The sequence below is a fragment of the Cloeon dipterum genome, chromosome 3 (genome assembly GCF_949628265.1).
Source record: "Cloeon dipterum chromosome 3, ieCloDipt1.1, whole genome shotgun sequence".
Classification (NCBI taxonomy): domain Eukaryota; kingdom Metazoa; phylum Arthropoda; class Insecta; order Ephemeroptera; family Baetidae; genus Cloeon; species Cloeon dipterum.
In genome coordinates, this window is record NC_088788.1 from 8,343,983 (window position 1) to 8,366,229 (window position 22,247).

The window sequence follows — 22,247 nt, forward strand, 5'->3', positions numbered from 1 at the left end:
AATAATTATTCCCATGGTGTATTGTTTAAAGAGTGATTTGAATTTTTATTCGAAATTTCCAATGAACTGGTTGCGCGACTCTACGTGCTTTTGAACTTAAAGCTTGAAACAAAACAAAAAAAGTCTTACTCTTGCTTCCTCTTCTGATGAGAGAGGCGCACACGCCGAGTCGTTGAGGGTGGATTGAGACATTTTCCTGAAATATAAGTAAATATTAATTCGTTGTCTTAATTTGGAAATTTTAAAAATTGAAAGTGTTCGATTCGATTTGAGCAAACGAATCAGTGAAGCCAAACAATATACAATTTTTATGTAAACTCTAGTGCTCGACTTTTTAGAAATCTTTGACATGCAAGGGTTTTGCAAATCTTGGATTATTTGTCTATTATTATTATTATTATCTATACAAATATTTAAACTGGAACTGAATGTTTTATAAACGCATGCCGACAAGAAATGAATGCAAATTGTACCGCGCTACAATTCTTCCAAGCGGGTGGCCAAATCTATAGAAATGTGACTTTTAAAAGTATGAGCTATAATTTGTTAGAGAAGAGTTTTTAGCCGTAATTTGATAAAACATTTTATTAGTTTCAATATTTTTATCTCCAAATTTTTAATCTAAATCTAGAATAAACAGAGAAATTCTTATAAATATATCCAAATTTAGAAAAGACTAGTCCAGATAACGTCCTAGTAAATTTAATACACCTTTTTATGAATTTTGTCCATTATTGCAATACAAAAACTAGACCTTATTTTTGTCTTTCAACATGGAACGTCAAAAGTCTCATCCCAGCGATTTCAGCGTTATCTCTCTGGGAAAAGTGAGTCAAAACTTTCGCGATGGACGTTTGATAAAAATTCTACATTTGATGCGACAGTATTGCGGATAATACTCAGAAAAAGTCTCATGATAGTTTAAACAAATTTGATAAGATTAATTCCAGATATCAGCCGCACCTAAACAATATTAAAGAGTGGCAAAGCACGAAAAACCAAACAAATTTTCACCAACTTTGAAACGCTCCCAATTCAACGATTCCCTTCTCTTACTTTTCACATCATATTTCAGCAGTAAAAATAATCATTCTTTGACGTACGTTCAATGCCTCTCTTGTCTCTGTGCCTTCACTTGAATAGCGATATTAAAAGATAAGATTATATCATTCCAGATATTTCGATTTGGTGCCACACACAAACAAGATCCCTGCAAACAACCATCGTAGGATTTTCGATCAACTGTGTTACAATTAGCAATTTCGCTGCTGCTTTTCTAACTGCTGATAGACATGGCTGAGGGGAGCTTTGCATTTTGGGATGGTGACCCAACGAAGAAAGCGAGGAAAGTATTTTTGCTAATCTATATCCCAAAAAACTTTGTCGAGTCGGAAGCTATCGATTACTTTCAATTTAAACATATCAGAATCTAAAGGTAATAATTTCAACTTTCAATTCAATGTTTTTCTATACAGGCCGTGCGTTTTGATCATACACTACGAGTTTGCCCAATCAGACGAAGACCGAAGTGATGACGACAAGATAGACGTCCAAAACATATATTCCACGCTAGAATCAGTCAGTCATCACATTCATGAGATTTCTGCCTCGAAGGAAAATTTGCTCGATTTCATCGGTGATGAAGAACAAATCAAGAAAACGTTCAAGCTTCAAGGTTCATCAAAAGGAAATTCAAAAAAATAAAACTAAAATTTCTATGTATCTAGGTGAAGAAGCACCCGACCTGTTCATTGTTTTTATTATGACGCATGGAGAGGATACTGGATATTTGCTGGCGTGCACAGAAAAAGGAGCAGAGTTTTTCACCGTGTCTGAAGTATGCGAACAATTAAAGACGAACCCCATTCTTGGAAACGCTCTCAAGCTTCTCTTTGTTTCGGTATAAATTTAGGTCAATAATTTTACTGTCCTGCTCTTAGTGATTATTTCATAGGCATGCCGCGGGGAAATCATGGAAGACGTCATCAATAGCAGGGTGAGAAAAGTATCAAATTCGCTTCCACAGCGGGGAATGTGGAGCAGTGAGCTCGACGCGAGTAATCCGAAAAATCATAACGCAGTGCGGGTAACAACTGCGCCAGACAGCGACAATTTCGTCATCATGTATTCCTGCGTCGAAGGTACAAGTTTTACCATCTAACAAACTTTAAATATATTTTTTGCATCTCCACAGGCACATATTCGTTGCGTGATGAAGGAACGTTGCTAGTTGGTTCCTTCTGTGAATGCTTTAAGAAGTTGGAGAGAGATGTGGGGCTCGATGAGTTTTTGACTCGAATCAAGTGGTACCAACATGAAGGCAAAACTTTGAAAAAGGGATACGGATCAACACCAGAAGTGAAGATTCTGAAACACAGAAATTTGACTTTGTCCCAGCAGTGCAATGAGAACCAAGGCGATTTTAGCTACAGGTGGATTTCCAACGCAAATGTTCCTCTTCTGACGCGCAAGGCACATTTCTACATCTCGACCCCAAGCGGGGAAGAAAAATTGCCAAATGCCTTGCATAAATATTTTGAGTTTAAAATTAAACACCACGAGAATTTTGAGCAGCTGAAAAGTGCTGGTAAGGTCTTATTTTACATAAATTCCAGATTTATGATTTTTTTTCAAGTTGTCGATGATTCCAACATAGTGAATGGCTGCGTCCTGATTTGTGTCGTGGCTGAACAGTCCAGGGACAGAGTGAATGGGGAAATTTACGTGGAAATAGACGGGAAAAAGATGCCAGCAAAGAAAATCCTAAACACTTTAATTCATCCAGCCACAAAAAACTGGATTGGCAAGCCTAAGATTTGCATTTTCCTCAACACTCCTCCAGCCATCAGCATTGCGATTGACGGTGCACCGGTGAGTTCCGTCATGTTGTTAAAACACGGCATATTAATTCAGATTTCAATTTCAAGGCCACGGGGCAAAAATACGAGATTTGTGGGACCATCCATTCTGGATTTCTGACTATTTTTCTTCCTCAAAAAGGTGAATTATACAATTTTAAATAAACCCAATATATTATTTATTTTAATCTTAGACGCTGTGGATTTGTTTCTTGAAACGCTCAAGGATTTCACTAAACAAGAGAGCGAAGAGCAAAGTGCCACGTTCCAGCAGTTTTTCTTTAAACTGCTGCAAAAAGCCACACCCGCTAACGGCATTCCGCCAATGATTATCAGCACTCTTCACACAATTCTGGAAATGGAATTTCCGTCTCTGATTGCCACTGAGAGCTTCAAAATGACAATGCCAGGACAGTGCTGGGACGTCCCTTTGAAAATCCTTTACCAGATTATCTGCTCGGGCTTCCAGCGAATCCAGCGTGCAGTTCAGATTTCAAATGAAACAGCTACAGACCTAAGTCTTGACGGAAAATCATCTGTGAGCACCGGAGCCAAGCCAATAAGCCATGTTAAAAAGCCAGAAGAGGATACAAGTAAAGAGGAAACGGAGCAGGCGGACCACATCGTGTACTTGGTTTCCGCCGATGCAGGCTCGGGAAAGTCCAATCTGGTCGAACGCCTGGCAAGCCAGGCCAAAAGATATCGAAGCGTCACTCACATCGACCTGATGATAAACACCAAGTTTCTGAAGAATTTCGATTGGAAAAAAGGCTATAAAGCGTTTGTTCAAGAGTATAGAGAGCATATTGGGAAGCCACGGCCGTTCAAATCAGACGAGGTCGTCATTTTGGACGCAATCGACGCCTTGCACGGAGACTCACTCGAGAATGTGCTTAAGATGGTGCGACACCTGGCAGAGGACAAAGTCGATCTTTGGATTTTCACCAGACCTGAGAGAGTGGACACCATAAAGACGAGGCTAGCCGGTGTTTGCATCGTTAGCGTGCTCGAAATGAATGACCTCACCAAGGAGAAAAAGATCAAAATTCTGCAGAGCAGAGGGTTCAAAGAAGGCCCGATCGAATATATGTTAAACAAAATTGAAGAGGCGCACGCCGACGACCTGACCAGCAATATCGGAATCCTAGATAAGCTGGCCACCTTCCCGACTTTATTTTCAGAAACGAAACAAGTCAACGTTTATGAATTGAGCGCCCACGTCGTCGAGTTGGCGATTAAATCGTACTTGGAAAAGCGCAAAAAAGATTCGGCCATGTGGGCGAGTCATGAGCTGCGTGACAAAATCAAGAAAAATCTGACTGATCTCGCCACCGCGTATTTTACCGGAAATCCTACGGAGCCGGCAGTCAATGGCAATGCATTTCTTCAGCATTTCGTGGCATACCCGGTGGTTCATGTCAGCGGGACTCTTGCCGCCTACCTCTATATCAGCAAAGGAGAAATCAAGAGTGCAGATCAAATTGAACAACTGGCCATTGGGTCAGAGAAGAAAATAATTCTAAAGCGCATGTTTGAAGATGAAAATAAGAATGCGCTTTACCAAGAAATGGAATAATGCTTCAGCGAGATTGCTATTTGTTGATTAATTTAAAGAAATACTTACGATTATTACTAAACAGTTTGCATTTCCATAAGTGTCTTTTTTCATCATCATTTTGTTAATTTGTGAAAAATAATAAAACGTACGTTTGAATTTGTAGTGAAATTTTTACAATTTTCATGCTTATTTCATTTGGTGCCCAATCCTTTTTTCAATAAATTCAGCATAACATCATGCTCGCAAATGTGTAATTTCCGCTTACATCCTGTAACTTTCGTATCGGAGCCAGCCAACCCTGTGTCCCACCTGATGTGCGTCCGTGGCGGTCCCCACCACATACTTGCGCAATTGTAGTTCATACTCTACCGAATCGGTAGAACTGGACGATAAGCGAGATACCTGAACGGACACTTCCACCTCGCTCGACTTCAAGCACTCACTTCAATTATGAAATTCAGTGCGAGAAAAAGAACCATTAATAATTTGTAGAACCGGATTCAAGGTTTGTGATATATTATTTGTTGTAAACAATTAATGTGCAATTTTTGTGATTTATTTGTTCTACAGTATTGTACTCCTGTTCTTATCTATGAAATACAAATCTACTGAGGGCTACAACCAAGATTATCATTGCTTATTCTTGACATGTCATATAAAAACATAAATATCAAATATCATGATGATGATTAAAATGACGATTAAAAAGGCAAAGAAGCTTTTCCATTCTGGGATTCTCGACTCACCTCCCCACGTCCAACACCCTCTGCCATAAATCTGGTGGAGCGCCTTTCCGTTAACTTAGTTCGTTGTTCCAGTGAGAGCGGACGGTCACTTTGGCCCATCGTCAGGGCCTGCTCCTGCAGGTAAATATCGCGATTTGAGGTTAATATCGTGATTCCCGGCTTTATTGTTCCCCTAGAGCAGACCGCACCCCTCTTTTGCCTTCCTTGCCCCTGTGCCCGTGCCGATCCGTTTCACAGCAACATTATCCCAATATAGTCTCGCATACTCACGAACGCCTCGCGAGGAAATTCATGCTGCGCCGCTAAACAGCTCTGCAGTGCAGGTGGCCTATTTTACCCCTAGTTTGACACAACTTAAGTGTATTCCCCTGCTCGTCATTTATCTTTTAATCAGATTAAAATTAATTGATTTTCATGATTAGGAAAGTTTGATTGGCATTAGGGAGGGAATATATTTAGAATCAAGGACGACAATGACACACATGACTTAGACTATAAACAATGAGATAAGATCTAATCAAAATATTGCAAAGAACATTGCAACGCAGTTGAAAAAAGTCTAAGTTAATATGTTTTTAAATAGCATGTAAAATCAATTCAACGATCAAACATATCCAGTTGGTTAAAAATTAAATTAATTTCATTTAATTCAATTATTTCACTGATCACTAATAATACAAAAAAGCGGTATGTTCAAAGCGAACAGGTCGCTAAGCGTCGGCCAATCAAGATAAAGTCAAGTCGGACTAGGCTTTATCAAGGTTCGTAAACTTTGCAATGCGCAAAAATCCAGCTGGTAAAACCACCAGTTTTTGAGTTTTTCCACGTTTTTCATTTTGCGCCAAAAATAAGAACTGTTATAAAATAGCGATGAGAGCTTTATAAGATTGTCGGTCTATTGGTCGTGAAACAAGGGACTTTTATATACTTATTTTGTAAAAAAACAAACATAAAAACAACAGCATCGACATTTCCGCGTTACGAGCCTGAATATTTTTTGAAAAAAATAACATCATCTATATTTGCAAAGTATAACAGAACTTGAAATTTTCTCCTGCGCATTATTAGCTATCGTTAATGACACTTCAATTTTAAGTCTAACAACCAAAATGATAAGATACCGCGGGACGTATTAATAAGTACGAGCGGATTGCACTCAGCCTCAATATCAGCAAAACAAGGGGATTCACAAGAACATGATTTCTGCGCACTATCATTGGTAATTTATATTTAATTTTTAAGAGTATATCATTCTTAGATTTTTCACAATGTCTGTTCACTGATTATTGTGTTCGTCTAACTAAGCAGTCAAAAAAAACCCTGGCTCCTGGGTTGAAGACTCGATCAAAGTTTTTAATGTGGGGAATTATGGCTTTTTAACATTTTAATAACTCTCTCCTTTTAGTCCAATCATTTTCACACAGATTCCTTCTAAAGCTAAATTAAAAGTCTTAATTTTGGTTCACGGGGTTTGATAGCAAGGGATAATTCCTCAAATGAAAAAAAACATGTTTTGGAGACCTAAGTAACTACTATTTTGTTGTTATTTTCATGACCATATTTTGTTTGTAATTAGAGCTCTTGCGTTTATCCTTGGAATTCAGCTAAACTAACAAACCTGCTATTGAAGAAGACAGCGATGAATATAAAACAAGAGGTATGCAACAGTGGAAGAAATATCGGATAAAATGAATTATCGTTTCAAATTAATAGAAGATCAGACTCAAAAACTGCACATGATGGGAAGGAAGGAGCTGCACTTCTTGAAAAAGAACAGCATGAAGGGTTCGAATTGTCTGAATTGTTACAAATATTGAAGGACATCGACAGAAACTCTAAATTTTTTTTGTTTGCTTCGGTAAAGGACACTACAATTTTGTTTACTTTTGAGATTAACTGACATGGTGACATAGCACATGAGGTAAAGCACACATACTGAAAAGAAAAGTTGAGGTAAAACTCGAAGCTTTTTCAAGATGAGCGATTTGTAAAAACGAAGACCAACATGGAAAGCCCTGCTTGCATCGTAGGAGGTCAGTGAATTCATTACGTTAATTATAGCATTCTGTTAGAACTGATTTTTATTAATTTTTCTCTAATAGTTGTGAAGTCGTGCTACAAATTTTTAAGCTGCGTCCTCATATGCGACGTGGCCGAACAGTCCAGAAACAAAAAAACCCAAATAATGTATGTGAAGGACATGCAGATAAATATTTATTGCTTAGAACCCATTTTAAGTAAACGATATTATAATATATTTTTTCACATTTCTTTAAAAATAAACGAAAAAATTCGCAATAAAGATGACACTGTTATTATGGGTTATAATTGCAATGAAAATATGAGCAATTTTTTCCATTTATCCGAAATGGAAACTTTAAAAAAGAAAGTCCGCCAACTCTGCAAAGAAAAATGGGACATTGAGAAAGGTAAAAAATACAACTTTTCACATATTGTGCAATAAAATAATTACATAACATTACGTAGGTGATCACACATCCGTCCCTGTTTTTATGATGAGGCATGTATACAAAGACGAATTATTGTTAAGCGACCAGGCTGTTGGACTGTTTAAGAATGGGCAAAATGAAGACGAAAATGGATTATTTGAAGAAGATGGATCAGATAGAAAGGAGGGAGAACTAAACGCATCGCTGTCAAACCATCGTGATTACTTTGTCAACGGGCATTTGCACAAAAAGCTAAACCTGGATTTTGCCCTGCACCGATATTTTACGTTTCGAGAAGAGATCGACCATACGAAGAAATTAAAATTAGCTCAAAGTGGTTTCTTCTACGTGAACGACGATAAAAGCATACAGTGCCACTACTGTTTCCTGCTACTTCCATTTTTACACTTCGACGGCTGCGAATTGAACCATGACAAAGCAAACGAAGGAAATGCATCAGCCTTGTGCGAAAGTAAAATTAGGTATGTTTTAATTACTTGCTCGAAGTCTTTGAGTTACCATATCTCTGTCTATAGGGAAAAATGCCATTTAATGGAGGGAGAAAATGTCCTCGACGTCCCGATCTTAAATCCCAGCAACTACATTTTTGAGTCACACCGACTGTACTCATTTTTGTCAGCGAATTGGCTAAATGCGTTCGTAAGCGCCTTTGACCTTGCGAAACATGGATTTTATTTCACTGGTGACGAAGACAGCTGCAGATGCATGTTTTGCAAGCTGGAAGTCAGGGGCTGGGAGCTAGGAGACACGGCGGAGGGCGAACACCGACGCTGGAATCCTCACTGCCCGTTTTTGCAACCAGGCAATCAAACTGGAAATGTCCCCATCGGCCTAGAATTGAGTTTCTCTTCGCACGACAGTTTAAGCAACCCCTTTGTGCCGACTCCGATAACTAAATGTAAGTGAATATTCGTTAATATTTTCTAGGGTTTGGATTTTAATAGGGTTGTTTATATTTTCTGAGTATTACTTTATTCAAACACCGAATTTGCACGAAATATGCAAATTCTAGAGTTTTGATTGACTCTTTAAACAATCATCTTAATCCTTCTTAAGTGTTAAAAATCAATCCCTTTATCTGCAATTTATTTAGGCTTCTAAAAATTAATTTTTTTGGTGTTTTTAAATAATTTTTCAGACTAATTTTGGCGCCAGTGAATTTTTAGGTTAGTAAAAATTGTTCCAATTTTAATTCTGAACCACTTAGTAAGATTTACGGCCTTCCAATTTATTTTTGAACACGAATTTCTACGGTCACATCCCAAAATTTAAAGGAAAAAGGACGATTTCGTGAATTTTCATAAATAATTTGTATTGTAATATCTGATTTTAGACGGACCCCATTTAAAATTGTGCAAAAACACGAAGCAGAACGTTTTGATTGAGGCACTAGGCATCACACCGATCGGGGACATGAAATACCGGCAGTATAGAACTTTGCAGTCGAGAGAACATTCATTCAAATCGTGGCCGAAACAGATTTCCCAAACGCCAGATGTACTCTGTGCTGCAGGATTTTTCTACACTGGTGTGTGTTCGCCAAACGAACAATGACTGCAATAATTTATTGCATCTCCTCTTAAAAGGATCCGGAGACCGAGTCATCTGTTTTCAATGCGGAGGAGGTTTGAAAGACTGGCACCCCGACGACAGTCCATGGATTGAGCACTCCAAATGGTTCAGCTCGTGTCCATATTTAAATATCAAAAAAGGAAAGAAGTTCATCGATCACATAATTCGCACCAACAAAGAGCAAGAATCCTTGGCCAGTGACAAAACAGCAATGTAATTTCCTAATCAAATTTCACCCTAATCCTTGAGAGGGAAAAACATTTATTCAACTAATAAATAATCTTCAAATTCAGAGAATCCCCCGTGCGTGGAAGTTTGCAGTGCTGGGTGTGCAAAAGCCAAGCTTCAAATTACGTCAACCTTCCTTGCGGACACATCACCAGCTGTGTCAACTGCGTTGCAAAAGAAACCACTTGTAGAGCGTGTGATGGCAAAATACTTGCATACATAGAAGTCTTCCTTTAAAAATCTGATAGAAATTGGTAGGCACATTGAAATATTAAGATTAAATAATTATAATTATTAATTCACTTGTTAATATATACAGTTTTTTTTATTTCTTGTGTGATATGTGATAATATATTATCAAGGGGTTACTTATATATTGCATTGTTAGAGTTGCAATTTAAGATGTCAGAATAAAACATGTCAATTTTAGTAAGTAAGAACATAACGTGCCCAACATGAAGCTATTATATTAATCACTAAATGGATACAAATTGTTATATTGCGATATATAGAATTTTTAATTAAAATTAACACATTAAAACCTATTATAAGTAATGGAAAAAAACTCCTCATTGACTTGTTAAGGTGAAATTTGTACGATCTATAGAAATCAAGCCGTTGGCTTGCATTGTTCAGCGAATGATTTGTGTGAACTTGCTATTACGAATGCGAGCGAGTTAGGGGGTGAAATGCGGGTTGATTTGTTCCTTCGTTTGATTCTCTCGATTACAATGACGATTTCATTCGGATTTTTGGAAGGACTACTCTTGGCTGTCCGACTCGCTACTTTTGGTGGTTTGAATTTTTCCAGCGTTTCTCGACTCCTCTAATGAGGCCCTTGCAACCATGTTACTGGAACGTAGATTGGATCGCTTTAAGGTGGTTGATTATCTCAGATAATAATAAACAGATAAATAAATAACTGGAATTTTCAAGCGTATCAAACGGTATAGCAATACCAGGAATATCCTCGAATATGCTCGATCCCAGCGGGGACCAGATTCGTGCGATGCGCAGGCGTCCGGTGGAGTATGGCGCGAAAAAACGGTCAAGTGAAAATGCGCGAAAAGAAGCAAGTTTTGGTCAATATTGCGACATAATTAGCATTACTTGTACCAATTGTGACTTTTGGATCATAAAAACAAACTCTTGACACTCGTGCAGGAATCCAAAGAGAGCTTTTTGTTTCCCACATTCAGACGCCATCTTGGATCTGCGCAAAGCGAACCAATTTTATCGCACATCTGGCCCCCGCTGCTCGACTACATAATCGAGCGCCATGTAAAAATACGGAAGCCAAACATAATTTTGGCAGGTTGGCTGTATTCCTCTTTTATGCGACATTACTTATTTAAAATTAGTTGTCTCCACCTGCTTTAGTTTTAAGATCTAATTTATATCTTGATGAGTTTACAGCGGAAAAGCTTAAATAAACCAGCGATTTTTGCCGATGGTAAAACTTTAGACTCTGGAGAGGCATCTTCTGGTTGCGTCTGCAATTTGAATTTAAAAATCTCAATGTTTATTCTCTGCAGCGGGCGGAAAAGCCATGTGCAGACGACTTTCATTCTTATCAGTATATTGCACTGTTCTAAAATACACAATCTTGTGGTTTTCCTACAACGCTAATTTTGACGTAATTCCAACTTTTGAGGGATAAAACCAACTTCCTTTTGGAGAATTCTAAATATATTTTGAATTTTAAATAAGGTTAAAACACGTAATTCCAAAAATTTATTACGATTAATAATTTATTTTTAGAACGAATTTCTACTTGAAGTATGATATTTAAAGGAAGTGGTTGTCATTTTGTGGTCATGGCTCCGTTTAACAGCTATAAATGCTAACACTCTCAGTTTACATTTTCCTTGTGAGCAGCACTTACATTAAAATAGAGAAATTTCAAGTTTACTGCTGCTTCCATTTTTTCCTCACGAAGGTATTTCTATTTCTATATCAGAGAGTATTCCATGTGCAAGTGAGTTTAAAAAAATTAATTGTGCTATCGGTTTAATCAAGAAAATTGCATTATGTATAGTTTTTTTTCACTGTGCAACCAAGTTGCAAATTAAATTTTATCACAATTTTTGCTTAAATAATATAATAGTGTTAATCGCATTTAATCAAATTTTATTTTTGGCATTTCTTTAACATTTCATGCACGTTATATTGCGTAAATTTATATACCTACAACGCAATGTTTCTATTAGGGAAAATGTCGGTATTGCGGCTACTTTGGCTCGTCTGTTTTTGCTCGGTGGTTGCACTTGCAAGACCCCCAATTTTGTGAGTCACGATTTTATCTAAAAAAATTTTGAATGATTTGATTTTTAATGCATCTTCATTTCTGTTACATCCAAACCAGCGACCACTACTATAGAAAGTTGTCTCAAAACCAAGGCCACATCAACAATCAAGAAGCGAAATATGTAACACTGATTTGAATTTGATTTCAATATTTCTCTTACTCAATTTATCTTGCACAGCGAGAGATGGATTCTGCCATTAAACAATTGCAGTACAAGGTGGGCGCCAGGAAGCAAAGTCTATTGTAACAATATATATTTATAGAATAAATTTTATTTTGTCTCCAGTATGATTTCTTGTTGACCGTGATTAGGAAGCTCTCACAAGAACAGGAGGTGTTAAATAGAGAGGTGAAATGTTTATTTATGTTTATACAAATATATAGCCCTTCAAATCATATGAAAAAAGTAACAGGGCATAAAAGAAACTAACTTTAATTATTAAAATGTATTTTTTTCAGTTGGAAGAACAGCGCCAGTCAAAACGTGAGTATCGCTATATTTAATATTTTAATCTGAGAACTGATGCATTTTCCAGGATGGGTTGAAGCAACGCTGGCAAACGGAAAAAGCTACAGATTTTCCCTCGAAAAAGTGAGTTCTGGGCAAAAATAAATAATTTCTCTTAATTTCTATTGTCACGCTGCACAGAAAACGTGGCAAGAGGCAAAGGAAAGCTGCGAGAAGAACGGTATGCGCTTGGCAAGCCCGAAAACTCAGAGAGAAGTCACTATCCTGCACCAAAAACTGAAGGAATTGGAGCCAGGTTATAATCGATTAATTAAATTTTAGAGCTCACATCAATTTAGCATTAATTATTTACAGAATCTGGATTTTGGCTCTCGGCATCGGACGTGGGACTGACGAATACCGATTTTCAGTGGCTGGACGGCGAAAAGTTGCCCCTCGACAGTTCTTTGTGGGAGAAGGAGAGGCTGAACGCCCCTCTTAATTACGGCAAGACCGCAAAATCCTGCGTTTTTATCAGGAAAATACTAGACGATAAACTGTATGAAGAAAAATGCTCCGACTACACCAATTTCATTTGTGAATAACTTAATTATGCACATCTTAATTCACAATTCTTATTTAAAAAAAATTCTGATTTTAATTTGTTTATTTTCTTGGATTTTTTACATTTCATTGCACCTCTTTTAAAATGAAATATATGATATGAATAAAGCATTTGATTAAAACTGTTGAAAAATAGAATTTTATTTAGATTTAAAATTATGAAGTTGTAAATTTTCAAAAATCAGGTTATTTGACACGTATAAGGAAAATATTTTCGCTTTAATACCACTTCCTCGACCGTCAAAGAACATGCGCTTGTTGTCCGTAGGCGACAAGGCTGGAAGCACTATCAGCACGAGATCTTTCCTCATTGCAGCGCCCAGAGCCACAAAGTTTTGAGGAGACGTTTTGAAGGCATAAATCTCCATGAGATTTTGTTGTTTTCTTTTTTATTTAAAATTATCTGATCTATTATGGGATTCAAACTTATATTTTTTATCAATGACTTTTGGTTACTTTATAAAAAAAAACACTTACTTTTCTTATTTTTAACAAATAAAAAAATGAATTGATGCATGTATTTCAATCAAATTATAGTTCAGTGATTAAAAATAAAATTGAAATATGTAGGTGCTTAGAAAATGTATGTTATGTCTGAATTAACAAAGTACCGAGTATTTTTTCCAAAGCTTTCGAATTGCGCTACCAAATTGACGATAGACAGCAGGCGAGATGGCAAGCAGTGTTTATTCATTGTCAGTCATAATCATAACATACGCAAAATTTTGGCAGTACGGTGCGCGTTTTATACCAATAATTTACGCTCACATGTTCCACGGGATTTTGCTTTCAGCTAAGATGCCAGAGATAAACAACTGGTTTAAAAATATCTTTTTGCTGAGTAAACCGCAATTAATCATGGAAAGCAAGACTCTAAACTTCTTTCACTTTCATTAGCTTGTTGTTCAGTGTAGGACATTTTTAGTCTTTGTCATTAGGAGCTATAATTTATTATAATTATTATAATCAAAGAATGCAATTAATAAACATTAAAAATTTCTCCTAAATAAATTTAAATTAACCACCATTCACTTTAACAACTTAGAGATGACATGTCATACTATAGACACAAACTGACAAATTGATATTTAGGGCTCATGGCCGCCAATTCTGTGAGCACACGCTGACGTCACCACGAGTTAGCTTGCTCATCTTTTGGATCGCGCCTGATGTCAGTGAAAAAAATCACTGGCACGTTTGGCGTTGCGTTTCCTGTTCGCTTTTCTTATCCACATTTTCCCAGGAGTTAATATATAATCATAATTAATCAGATCTTTCAGCATTGGTTATCAGTTTCCAACTCTCATTGCACGCTACGTCATCCATTTTCCAAGAATCTTGCAAATTAATTAATAAGTTAATTAATCAAATTAAGATAATAAAAAATGTATTGAAATGAAAATGACATAATGTCATCAAAAGGTGCCTAATCTTATAGATGATTGTTTTCTTTATCGCGCCTCTGAGCTGCGTGTAGCATTCTCGACTTAAAAAGTGGGGAGGAAATAAAATTATTCAAGGTCCAGAGGCGCGGCAACAGAGACAGCAGCAACAGGCACAATCCAAGGAACCGCAAGCGGCAGTGAAAAGTGTTAGTGGCGTCTTGTGCTTCACAACAAACGAGAGTTAACTAACCGCCTAATCTCGATTCTAGGTGGACTTTATTAACTGAACTCAGTGAGTTGATTTCAATGATTCCTTATTTTAAAATTGTCTCGGTGAGTTTTTCTGGCATTTTCTTTTGCTGTCCATTTCTACTGTTTTCAATTTCAGACCGGAAAAAAGGCCAGTCTCTATTATAATAAATGCCCATTTTAAATTTTGAATGATAGGTTTAATATGCTAATTTTTCTATTCCAATCAAATTTTTTTGATTATTTTTAAATATAGTTGTTGTATTGATGTTTATATATTCTAATTTTGCCCGGATTTGATGGAATTTTGCCATGACCTTGAAAAAGATGTTTAAATTGGAAAAGTTCCCAAGAAGGTAGTTGAAATTTCGCATTTGCTTGTACAGTCATGAGGAGGGCGAGCGCGTGGCTCAATCACAACCCCCTAATGATTGACTCTGCAGCAGTTTACGAAATTTCTCTTTTTAACGGTGGGTTTGCGACTAATTGGACCACATTATAGAAAATCTTTTTATGTAAGAACTTTTTCAAAATATAATTGTTAAATAGTTATATTTTAGGAATGTGGTAATTAATATTTTGATATGTCTCGACCTTTTTGGGCTTTTAAATGGGATATAGACTTCATTCTGTAAAATTCCTCTAGATTATTAATTTTGTTGCAGATATAAATCATCATAATGACCCAAGAAGCAAAGAGGGTGAAATTGAGCGGCAGATCATTGAATAGGGCCACTACCAATGGTAAATAAGATTTATTTATTATATTTGCTTGATATTTACAGTTCAATTTACAGAAATTTCTACGAGAAAAAGTATTGGCTACTGGGATAAAGACGAAAAAAAAATTGTTAGGTATGATTTAATTACGACATTTTCTCACTAATTATTCTCTCTTTTGAATTGTTTTCTTTGATTTTCCTACATTTGTTAAAGAATTAAACTGAGTTAAAAAAAATTAAATTAATCTCAGCACCAATACCTTGACTCTAACGGCTCAGAGTTTCCCTTTTTTTCTTTTCTTTACTATTTTTTTTGCCCATTTATTATTGAATTAACTGAACCGCAAATCGCCTTTCTCTTCAATAAATCACAGCATCCACAAAACTGTCTGAAATTTAATTTTTAATCACAGTAGCAGTTGTTACAAAAATTGATTTCTTAAAAATATTAAAAATAAATGGATTTATAAAAGGGCAAACCTCCCTGATTGATCGTTTTAAGAAAAATGCGTCATTAATGCAATAATATGAGTTGCAGCGTCAAAATTTACAGTGGATGAGTACTGACAAATAATTTGTATTTATTAATATAAGTATTCCAAACAGACTTACTATTTTTCTTACATTTTAAGATTAAACCAGTACACATATGAATTATTTTTGTCTTAAAATAATTTAACACCTATTTGCTATGAAAATTGAGAAAGAGCTAAAATTATTCCTGGTGTCTGTTTTAACTTGTGAGAAAGTTGGCTGCAAAGTTTGCATGCTTATCAAGTGGCGAGCATTGTCTCCTTATTGTAAGTCGTGATTTATTGTTCGCCAAAAGGTTAATATTAACGTTATAATTCGCACACCGTTGGATGGACCGTGACGAGAGGAATCAAAACCAAGCAAAAATTGCACCCGTGACTGTTTTTTTTCCGGAAATGAGGCAAAATCTTAAATTTAGCTTATTCCGTCCTAATTTCTTTATTGCACATTGCTGAGCATATTATTTAAACTAACAAGTGAAAGTCTGGAAGTTTTAGTCAACATAATTGAAAATCATTTCAATTGTTGCCCTCTGTTAATCCTCTTTAATTATAAAATTTTTTGGAAAATTTACCAGGCCAACATGCACTTTGATTATTCACTACGATTTCGCCGACCAAGAAAAACCCATGAATCGAAGTGAAGCTGACGAAAGAGACGTCGGAAATATCAAGTCTACTTTCAAACCACTCGGTAATGTTTGTGAGACATTTGATCGGAAGGATAAAGTGCTGGATTTTATTGGCAGTAAGGATGAACTAAGAGCGAAATTCCAGCTCGAAAGTAAGCTATAGTTATTTTGAGTTCGTATCAGAAACTATACTTTTTTGTGATATATTATGTAGATGGCCAGACACCCGAGTTGTTCATTGTTTTTATCATGACGCATGGAAACAAGGATGGAAAATTAACAACACACTATGACGAGGAATTTAACGTGTATGAAGTGTGCGACAAACTGAAAACAAACCCTTTACTTAAAAATGCCCTGAAACTTCTATTCGTTTCTGTGAGTAAAGATAAAACTGTTTCATGCGCACGCTAATTGATACATCTAACATAAGGCCTGCCGTGGAAATATTCTGGACGAGGTCACTCATGAGGAACATGATGCGCAAATCAATTTTATAGAGGACGCAGTTTACAGCAAAAAATTGGACACAGAAAATCCGGACAATGTGAATGCAACACGCGTGACAACTGACCCCAACTGCGAGAATTTCGTCCTTATGTTTTCCTGCGTTGAAGGTCTGCAATTTTCTTCGTTTACAATTGAATCTCATGAATTTATCTCGTCCGGCAGGCACATATTCCCTGCGCTCCGAAGGAACGTACTTGGTCACGTCCATCAGTGAGTGTTTCAAAGAGTTGGACAAGGATGTGGACCTCGAGGAGTTTCTAACCAGAATCATGGGCTATCAACATGACCCCAATCGAAGAGCGGAAGGATTCACATCAACGCCAGAAGTCAAGATTTTCAAGCGCAGCAGACATCTCACCATTGCCAAGCAGTGTGCTGAAAAGAAATACAATGATTTCAGTTACAACTGGATGTCCGACGCTAAGTCCCATCTGCTCACGCGAAAAGCACATGTCTTCGCAGCTTCAAACGAAACATACCAGTCAGTAAGCGATGAGTTGAATAAACATTTTCAATTCGAACCAAAGCGCTGGAAAACACTGGAAGAGCTGAAAGATTCAGGTTAGGGAAAATTTTCAATCCATTTCGTGTGTTCAAATCCCTTTCTTTTTACAGTTTCACATGAAAGTGGAGATTTTGATGGCTGCGTACTGATTTGTGTCGTGGCTGAACTGGTTGAGAACGAAAACCGAGAAGTTTGTGCGAAGATTGACGGGGATACAATCGAAATAAAATCTATCCTGGGCATCCCGATCGGTCCTACGACTGCGAAATGGGTTGGAAAACCTAAAATTTGTGTTTTCCTAAACACAAACACCGTTTTCCAATCTTGTTCGATCGATATACATCAGGTACAAACATTTTGTTTCAGTTCAATAATTTACACAGTTAAAACTCCATTTTTCAAGACTGTGACAGATATTTAAAAAATAACCCTTTTGTGAAATCGAGACAAAGCGTTAGTTTGAAATATGTATTTTGGAGTGGTTTGTTGGTTATGCCGTTTATTGAATTGTATGTCTTCTCTTCGAGGACACAGGACAAAGCATAAGAATTTTAACGGTTATGTTTCTTTATGATCTTAAGCAAAAAATTTAATAAATATTAAATCTTAATTTCGGTTATTGTAAAATACTGGGCAAACGTCTCAAAACCTGTAGGTTGTTATTTGAGGACTAAACATGGAAAGTGATTCTACTGAATGTCCACCATTTTGTTACAGTCAACCCCGTATTATTTGGTATGAGATACTGAATTTATTATGTATGTTTCAGAATTACAACAAGACGAAATTATCGATCAGCGGAACCATCCACGCGGGTCTCTTATCTATTATCCTGCCACAAGCAAGTATGAATGGAGCGGGATTAAATATAGAAATATTTTTGTAACTATAGTAATTTGTTGTTTCAGATGCAGTTAAGACTTTCATCGATACCCTCAATGATTTCACTTCTCAGAAGAAAATAGAAAGCGCCACATTCCAGCAGTTCTGTTTTTCATTGCTACAAAAATCACAGACCAACAGGAACATCCCTCCGATGATGATCTCGACTCTACAAAAAACCTTAAGAATGAGGTTTCCGCCACCCATCATAACGGAATGCTTCACAAAGACTACGAATGGGAATACAAGGCCTTGTACCATAAGCGATCTTGAGTCCTTCATCAGCATCAATATCAAAAAGCTAAAACTCGTATTTGCCGAGCCGAATTCCCGTGGCGCAGAAGTCGAGGTCGATGAAAACAAGTCGTCCATATTACGGCAAAATGCAACGCCTTTCCCAACAAAAGCGACAGAAGTTTCAAAAACTGAAGAAGTCACTTCAGAGGAAGCTGTAGACACGGTGCACGTGGTGTCTGCCGATGCGGGCTCGGGAAAGTCCGAACTGGCTAAGTATCTCACTTTTTTCGCCCAGAGCACTCGAGAGGCAACATGCGTGGACCTGATGACGATCATGTACCAGTTTGTGAAGAGATTCGACTGGGGGAAGCAACAAAATGGTCTCTCAGTTTTTGTCCAAGAGTGCGGAGAGTATATAAAGACGGAACTGCAGAACGGACCGAACGACCGAGTCTTGATTATCGACGCGATTGACTCCTTGTTTGAAGACTTGCGGAAAAATGTGCTTGAGACAGTGAGAGGACTGGCGGTAAACAAGGTGCCAATATGGATTTTCACGAGGCCCAAATGCAAAGATGAGTTGCTGTCTCGTCTTTCTGAAATCTGCTCACTCAGCGTGATCGAAATCGACCCTCTTTCCGAAGAGAAACAAACCGAATTTCTGCAGCAATGGGGTTTTAAAAAAGTACAAATCGACCAACTCCTTGATAAAATCAAGGAGCAAAAAGCCGAGGACCTGATCAGCAAGGTTGGCTACCTGGCAAAGCTCTCAACCTTTCCTGACCTAGCGAAAAATCTGGAAACCGTCAATATTTACAATTTAAGTGCACATATCGTTGACACGGCGATCAGGTCGTACCTAAACAAACAAAAGCCAGATCTGGAAATTTCGAAACGTAACGAGGTTTTTGACAAAATCAAGAATGAACTCGCTCATGAGGCCTGCAATTATTTCTTATCAACTCAAATCCAGAAGCAAAACTCAATTCAACAAGGGAAAAAAGCCCTCCAAGACCTCTTCTTCAGATACCCTGCGGTCGAGGTGAACGGTACCCTGGCCGCCTACCTCTTCGTCAGAAAAATGGAAAGCGAACTGGATGAGAAGCTTAAGACGCTCAAGGATGATGCCAAGAAAGCAAGCCTTGAACGCATGGTTAACTTTCAACGCGAAATCTTGAATGTGTTTTGATTTAGGCAATACTGCATCGGTTTGCTAATTTAATAAATGTAATAATATGTTATTTCTACCACCTTATCTTTGCATTACTTATTTTTTAAACATATTCTTAACTGAATTTATTATATTTTATTAAAAATTAGTAGCAGTTTGATAGTCATATTATTGCATTTAATTGATTTCTCCCGCTATTATTGATTGGTGGAGCAAAATTCCTACACCAGAGAAACGAAATAGCCCTTCGTCCAACTTTTGCAATTAAAAACGTCTTGCAAACGTTTGCAAGCTGTGCCGCACAACAGCCTTTCGCTGCGAGTTGCCTGCTTTACAAGCGGCTTACTTAGATTTCATACAAATTGTGGAAAAAGCAGCAGTTTAGTTGATTCGTTCAGGACAGGTATTCAAGAATTTATTTGCTCGGTCCTTTTACAGTGCAATAATTTGAACTGAGGAGTAACTGATAGCGCTACAGGAGGTTCAAAGTGCTTTACTAAGTTTCAAGGAAAAGGAAACAACAGAGCAGATCAGAAAAATGATAAAGAGAAATGGTTGTCCTATTGAGCGCAAAACATTTAGCTAAAAAGGTCTCATTGCTAGTGAAGCTTCCACAGAGCAGGTAAAAATAGTATCTCTTCACTCAGTAAGTTTAAAAATGGACCTAAATTATATGTAAAAACTAATCCAGCACGAAAATTTGAGTCTAATATATAAATGCAAACGCACCAGTTTCGCTGGCTCACAACGAAATTGTGCTCTGCCGCCTCTATACACAGTTGGCCGTTCTTTGCATCATATTGATCAGCGACAACGCCCCGTGGCCTCTTTGAGCCCGATACTCCATGCAAATAAAAGTTTAGAAAGTGTTAACACTCACCAGGAATGTCTCGAATCCTAAACCATGTAACTGGCACCCCTGAAAAAAAACAACCACACAACACAGTTCAACTCACAATTCACAACTTTTTCAGTTTGGCCCTAGCCTAAAATAACAACTCTAAATTCAACTAAAACATTATAGCTGAACTAGGTTAGCGCAAACTTAATACATTGCTCCATTATTTGCAGACACTGAGAACATGAAATTTAATTTAAAAATAGCTTGGATTGGCCGATCCGATATAATTCTCTGACCAATCCTTTTATTTCTAATTTACACTAGTCTGGCGCGAAATAGAGTGCAAAAGAGTGACAATAATGTATACCGTTAGCTACTCAATGGGGTTTCTGAAAAAACTGCTAAATGATGGATAACATTTTAAAGGTATTATTTAGGTATTACTCGAATTTATTGGATCATATCAGGCTAACATCAGTTCAGAACATTTTGCATTGTTGGCCTTAGCAAGTGGTGCAAAAAACAAAAAAAAAATGTTTTGTATTTTTATTGTTGTGTTCTGAATGTGGGGAGGTGTGGAGCATAGTTGCTCTGCTGATCCGCAATAAAATCACTTTGAATCTAATTGGTATGTAGCTGTTCAATAAATCTTAATCTCATAGAACAATTTTCCTCCTTGACGATGAGGTATGCCGCCAACGTTACGCTCTGGATCCTTGAATGCGGAAAATCCCAGAATCGGCAATTTCCTTTCGGCTAATTTCCCTTAGTGAAAAAAAATCTTTTTTCAATAAATTCACGTCAGCATAAATAACATCATGCTCACAAGCGTAGCTACCCATGTGTAATTTCCCCTCACACCTCACATCCTGTCACTTTCACTAAAAGCCAACCCTGTGGCCCACCTGACATGCGCCCAACACTTTTCTACCCACAATTATTTTGTCTTTATTTTATCCCTCTCTTACTTAGTTCGCTATTCCAGCGAGAGCAGACGGTCACTTTGGCCGAGGGTAATATCGTGATTCCCAGCTTTATTGTTCCCCTATAGACAAGACCGCACCCCTGCTCTTTTGCCTCCCTGGCCCCTTTACCCATGTCATTCCGTTTCACAGCAATATTCTTCCATTCTAGTCTCGCACTCACAAACGCCTAGCAAGGAAATTCATGTGCTGCGCCGCTAAACAGCTCTTCAGTGCAGGTGGCCTATTCCCCCTCCCCCCCCCCCCCCAGATTGACAAAACTGAATGCCCTGCTCATCTTTTCTCTTTTTATCAGATTGAAAAAAATTGGATTTTCATGATTAAATTTGGAAAGGTTGATTGGCATTAGGGAGGGAATATATTTACAATCAAGGACACATGACTATGACTATACACAATAATATGATAAGATAAATAATTCACCACATTGCGACGCAGTTAAAAAAAGTCTAAGTTTTATTTAAAAAGCATGAAAAAAACAATTCACCGGTCAAACATAGCCAGTTTGCTAAAAATTAATTCAATATTTTCACTGATCACCAACATTACAAAATCAAATTGATGAAAGGACTTTACAAAGCGAACAGGTCGCGGTTTCATAAAACTCGAAGCACTCTACGTGTGCACAGGTACACGCTGATGCCACCACGAGTTATCTCGTCTTTAGGATACCTCATTATCAGTGAAAAAAACCACTTACACGTTTCTCGCTTCTTATGCACATTTTCCCAGGAGTTAAAATCAAAATTAACAAGATCTTTTAAAATTGGTTAAAAGTTTTCAA

General features: G+C 37.3%; 4 protein-coding genes across 7 annotated transcripts; all 4 read left to right on the forward strand.

The window, feature by feature from the left end:
- Positions 1–1,205: 1,205 nt before the first annotated feature.
- On the forward strand, positions 1,206–4,593 carry LOC135940923 (uncharacterized). The gene is made up of 8 exons (XM_065486052.1): positions 1,206–1,343; positions 1,474–1,675; positions 1,728–1,900; positions 1,955–2,141; positions 2,195–2,587; positions 2,636–2,871; positions 2,928–3,000; positions 3,053–4,593. Exons 1-8 carry the CDS (start codon positions 1,293–1,295, stop codon positions 4,432–4,434), a joined length of 2,697 nt encoding a protein of 898 aa, XP_065342124.1. The 5' UTR covers positions 1,206–1,292; the 3' UTR covers positions 4,435–4,593.
- A 1,740-nt stretch (positions 4,594–6,333) lies between these two features.
- LOC135940666 (baculoviral IAP repeat-containing protein 7-like) lies at positions 6,334–10,487 on the forward strand. Of its 2 annotated transcripts, XM_065485641.1 has the most exons (10): positions 6,334–6,381; positions 6,739–6,819; positions 6,876–7,020; positions 7,076–7,195; positions 7,265–7,591; positions 7,650–8,094; positions 8,149–8,531; positions 8,967–9,161; positions 9,220–9,418; positions 9,499–10,487. In XM_065485641.1, the coding sequence occupies exons 4-10, from the start codon at positions 7,168–7,170 to the stop codon at positions 9,668–9,670; spliced, it is 1,749 nt and encodes a 582-aa protein (XP_065341713.1). In that variant the 5' UTR covers positions 6,334–6,381; positions 6,739–6,819; positions 6,876–7,020; positions 7,076–7,167; the 3' UTR covers positions 9,671–10,487. The 2 variants fall into 2 exon arrangements, with proteins under 2 accessions (XP_065341713.1, XP_065341714.1); XM_065485642.1 differs by lacking the exons at positions 6,334–6,381; positions 6,739–6,819; positions 6,876–7,020; ... (1 more) ...; positions 7,265–7,591; positions 7,650–8,094 and having other exon boundaries at positions 8,148–8,272; positions 8,329–8,531; positions 9,499–10,380.
- Positions 10,488–10,942: 455 nt separating this feature from the next.
- LOC135940667 (snaclec botrocetin subunit beta-like) lies at positions 10,943–12,935 on the forward strand. Of its 2 annotated transcripts, none has more exons than XM_065485644.1 (9): positions 10,943–11,411; positions 11,644–11,719; positions 11,799–11,862; positions 11,920–11,958; positions 12,028–12,090; positions 12,201–12,225; positions 12,278–12,333; positions 12,391–12,505; positions 12,565–12,935. In XM_065485644.1, the coding sequence occupies exons 2-9, from the start codon at positions 11,649–11,651 to the stop codon at positions 12,792–12,794; spliced, it is 663 nt and encodes a 220-aa protein (XP_065341716.1). In that variant the 5' UTR covers positions 10,943–11,411; positions 11,644–11,648; the 3' UTR covers positions 12,795–12,935. The 2 variants fall into 2 exon arrangements, with proteins under 2 accessions (XP_065341716.1, XP_065341715.1); XM_065485643.1 differs by having other exon boundaries at positions 10,943–11,372.
- A 1,433-nt stretch (positions 12,936–14,368) lies between these two features.
- On the forward strand, positions 14,369–19,723 carry LOC135940499 (uncharacterized). 2 transcript variants are annotated; one of them, XM_065485424.1, is made up of 10 exons: positions 14,369–14,490; positions 15,113–15,191; positions 15,245–15,302; positions 16,281–16,486; positions 16,549–16,712; positions 16,768–16,951; positions 17,007–17,405; positions 17,460–17,695; positions 18,119–18,194; positions 18,258–19,723. In XM_065485424.1, exons 2-10 carry the CDS (start codon positions 15,128–15,130, stop codon positions 19,655–19,657), a joined length of 2,787 nt encoding a protein of 928 aa, XP_065341496.1. In that variant the 5' UTR covers positions 14,369–14,490; positions 15,113–15,127; the 3' UTR covers positions 19,658–19,723. The 2 variants fall into 2 exon arrangements, with proteins under 2 accessions (XP_065341496.1, XP_065341497.1); XM_065485425.1 differs by lacking the exons at positions 14,369–14,490; positions 15,113–15,191; positions 15,245–15,302 and having other exon boundaries at positions 16,077–16,396; positions 16,452–16,486.
- Positions 19,724–22,247: the final 2,524 nt, after the last annotated feature.

Bases quoted from the DNA above. Each gene is read 5' to 3' on its own strand.
- LOC135940923 (XM_065486052.1), top strand. From the start codon at position 1,293: ATGGCTGAGGGGAGCTTTGCATTTTGGGATGGTGACCCAACGAAGAAA. The intron at 1,901-1,954 runs GTATAAATTTAG...ATTATTTCATAG, and splicing joins TCAAGCTTCTCTTTGTTTCG to GCATGCCGCGGGGAAATCAT. The intron at 2,872-2,927 runs GTGAGTTCCGTC...TTCAATTTCAAG, and splicing joins TTGCGATTGACGGTGCACCG to GCCACGGGGCAAAAATACGA.
- LOC135940666 (XM_065485641.1), top strand. From the start codon at position 7,168: ATGGAAAGCCCTGCTTGCATCGTAGGAG. The intron at 9,162-9,219 runs GTGTGTGTTCGC...TCCTCTTAAAAG, and splicing joins TGCAGGATTTTTCTACACTG to GATCCGGAGACCGAGTCATC. The intron at 9,419-9,498 runs GTAATTTCCTAA...CTTCAAATTCAG, and splicing joins GCCAGTGACAAAACAGCAAT to AGAATCCCCCGTGCGTGGAA.
- LOC135940667 (XM_065485644.1), top strand. From the start codon at position 11,649: ATGTCGGTATTGCGGCTACTTTGGCTCGTCTGTTTTTGCTCGGTGGTT. The intron at 11,720-11,798 runs GTGAGTCACGAT...CATCCAAACCAG, and splicing joins CTTGCAAGACCCCCAATTTT to CGACCACTACTATAGAAAGT. The intron at 11,863-11,919 runs GTAACACTGATT...TATCTTGCACAG, and splicing joins ACAATCAAGAAGCGAAATAT to CGAGAGATGGATTCTGCCAT.
- LOC135940499 (XM_065485424.1), top strand. From the start codon at position 15,128: ATGACCCAAGAAGCAAAGAGGGTGAAATTGAGCGGCAGATCATTGAAT. The intron at 16,713-16,767 runs GTGAGTAAAGAT...ATCTAACATAAG, and splicing joins TGAAACTTCTATTCGTTTCT to GCCTGCCGTGGAAATATTCT. The intron at 17,406-17,459 runs GTTAGGGAAAAT...TTCTTTTTACAG, and splicing joins GGAAGAGCTGAAAGATTCAG to TTTCACATGAAAGTGGAGAT.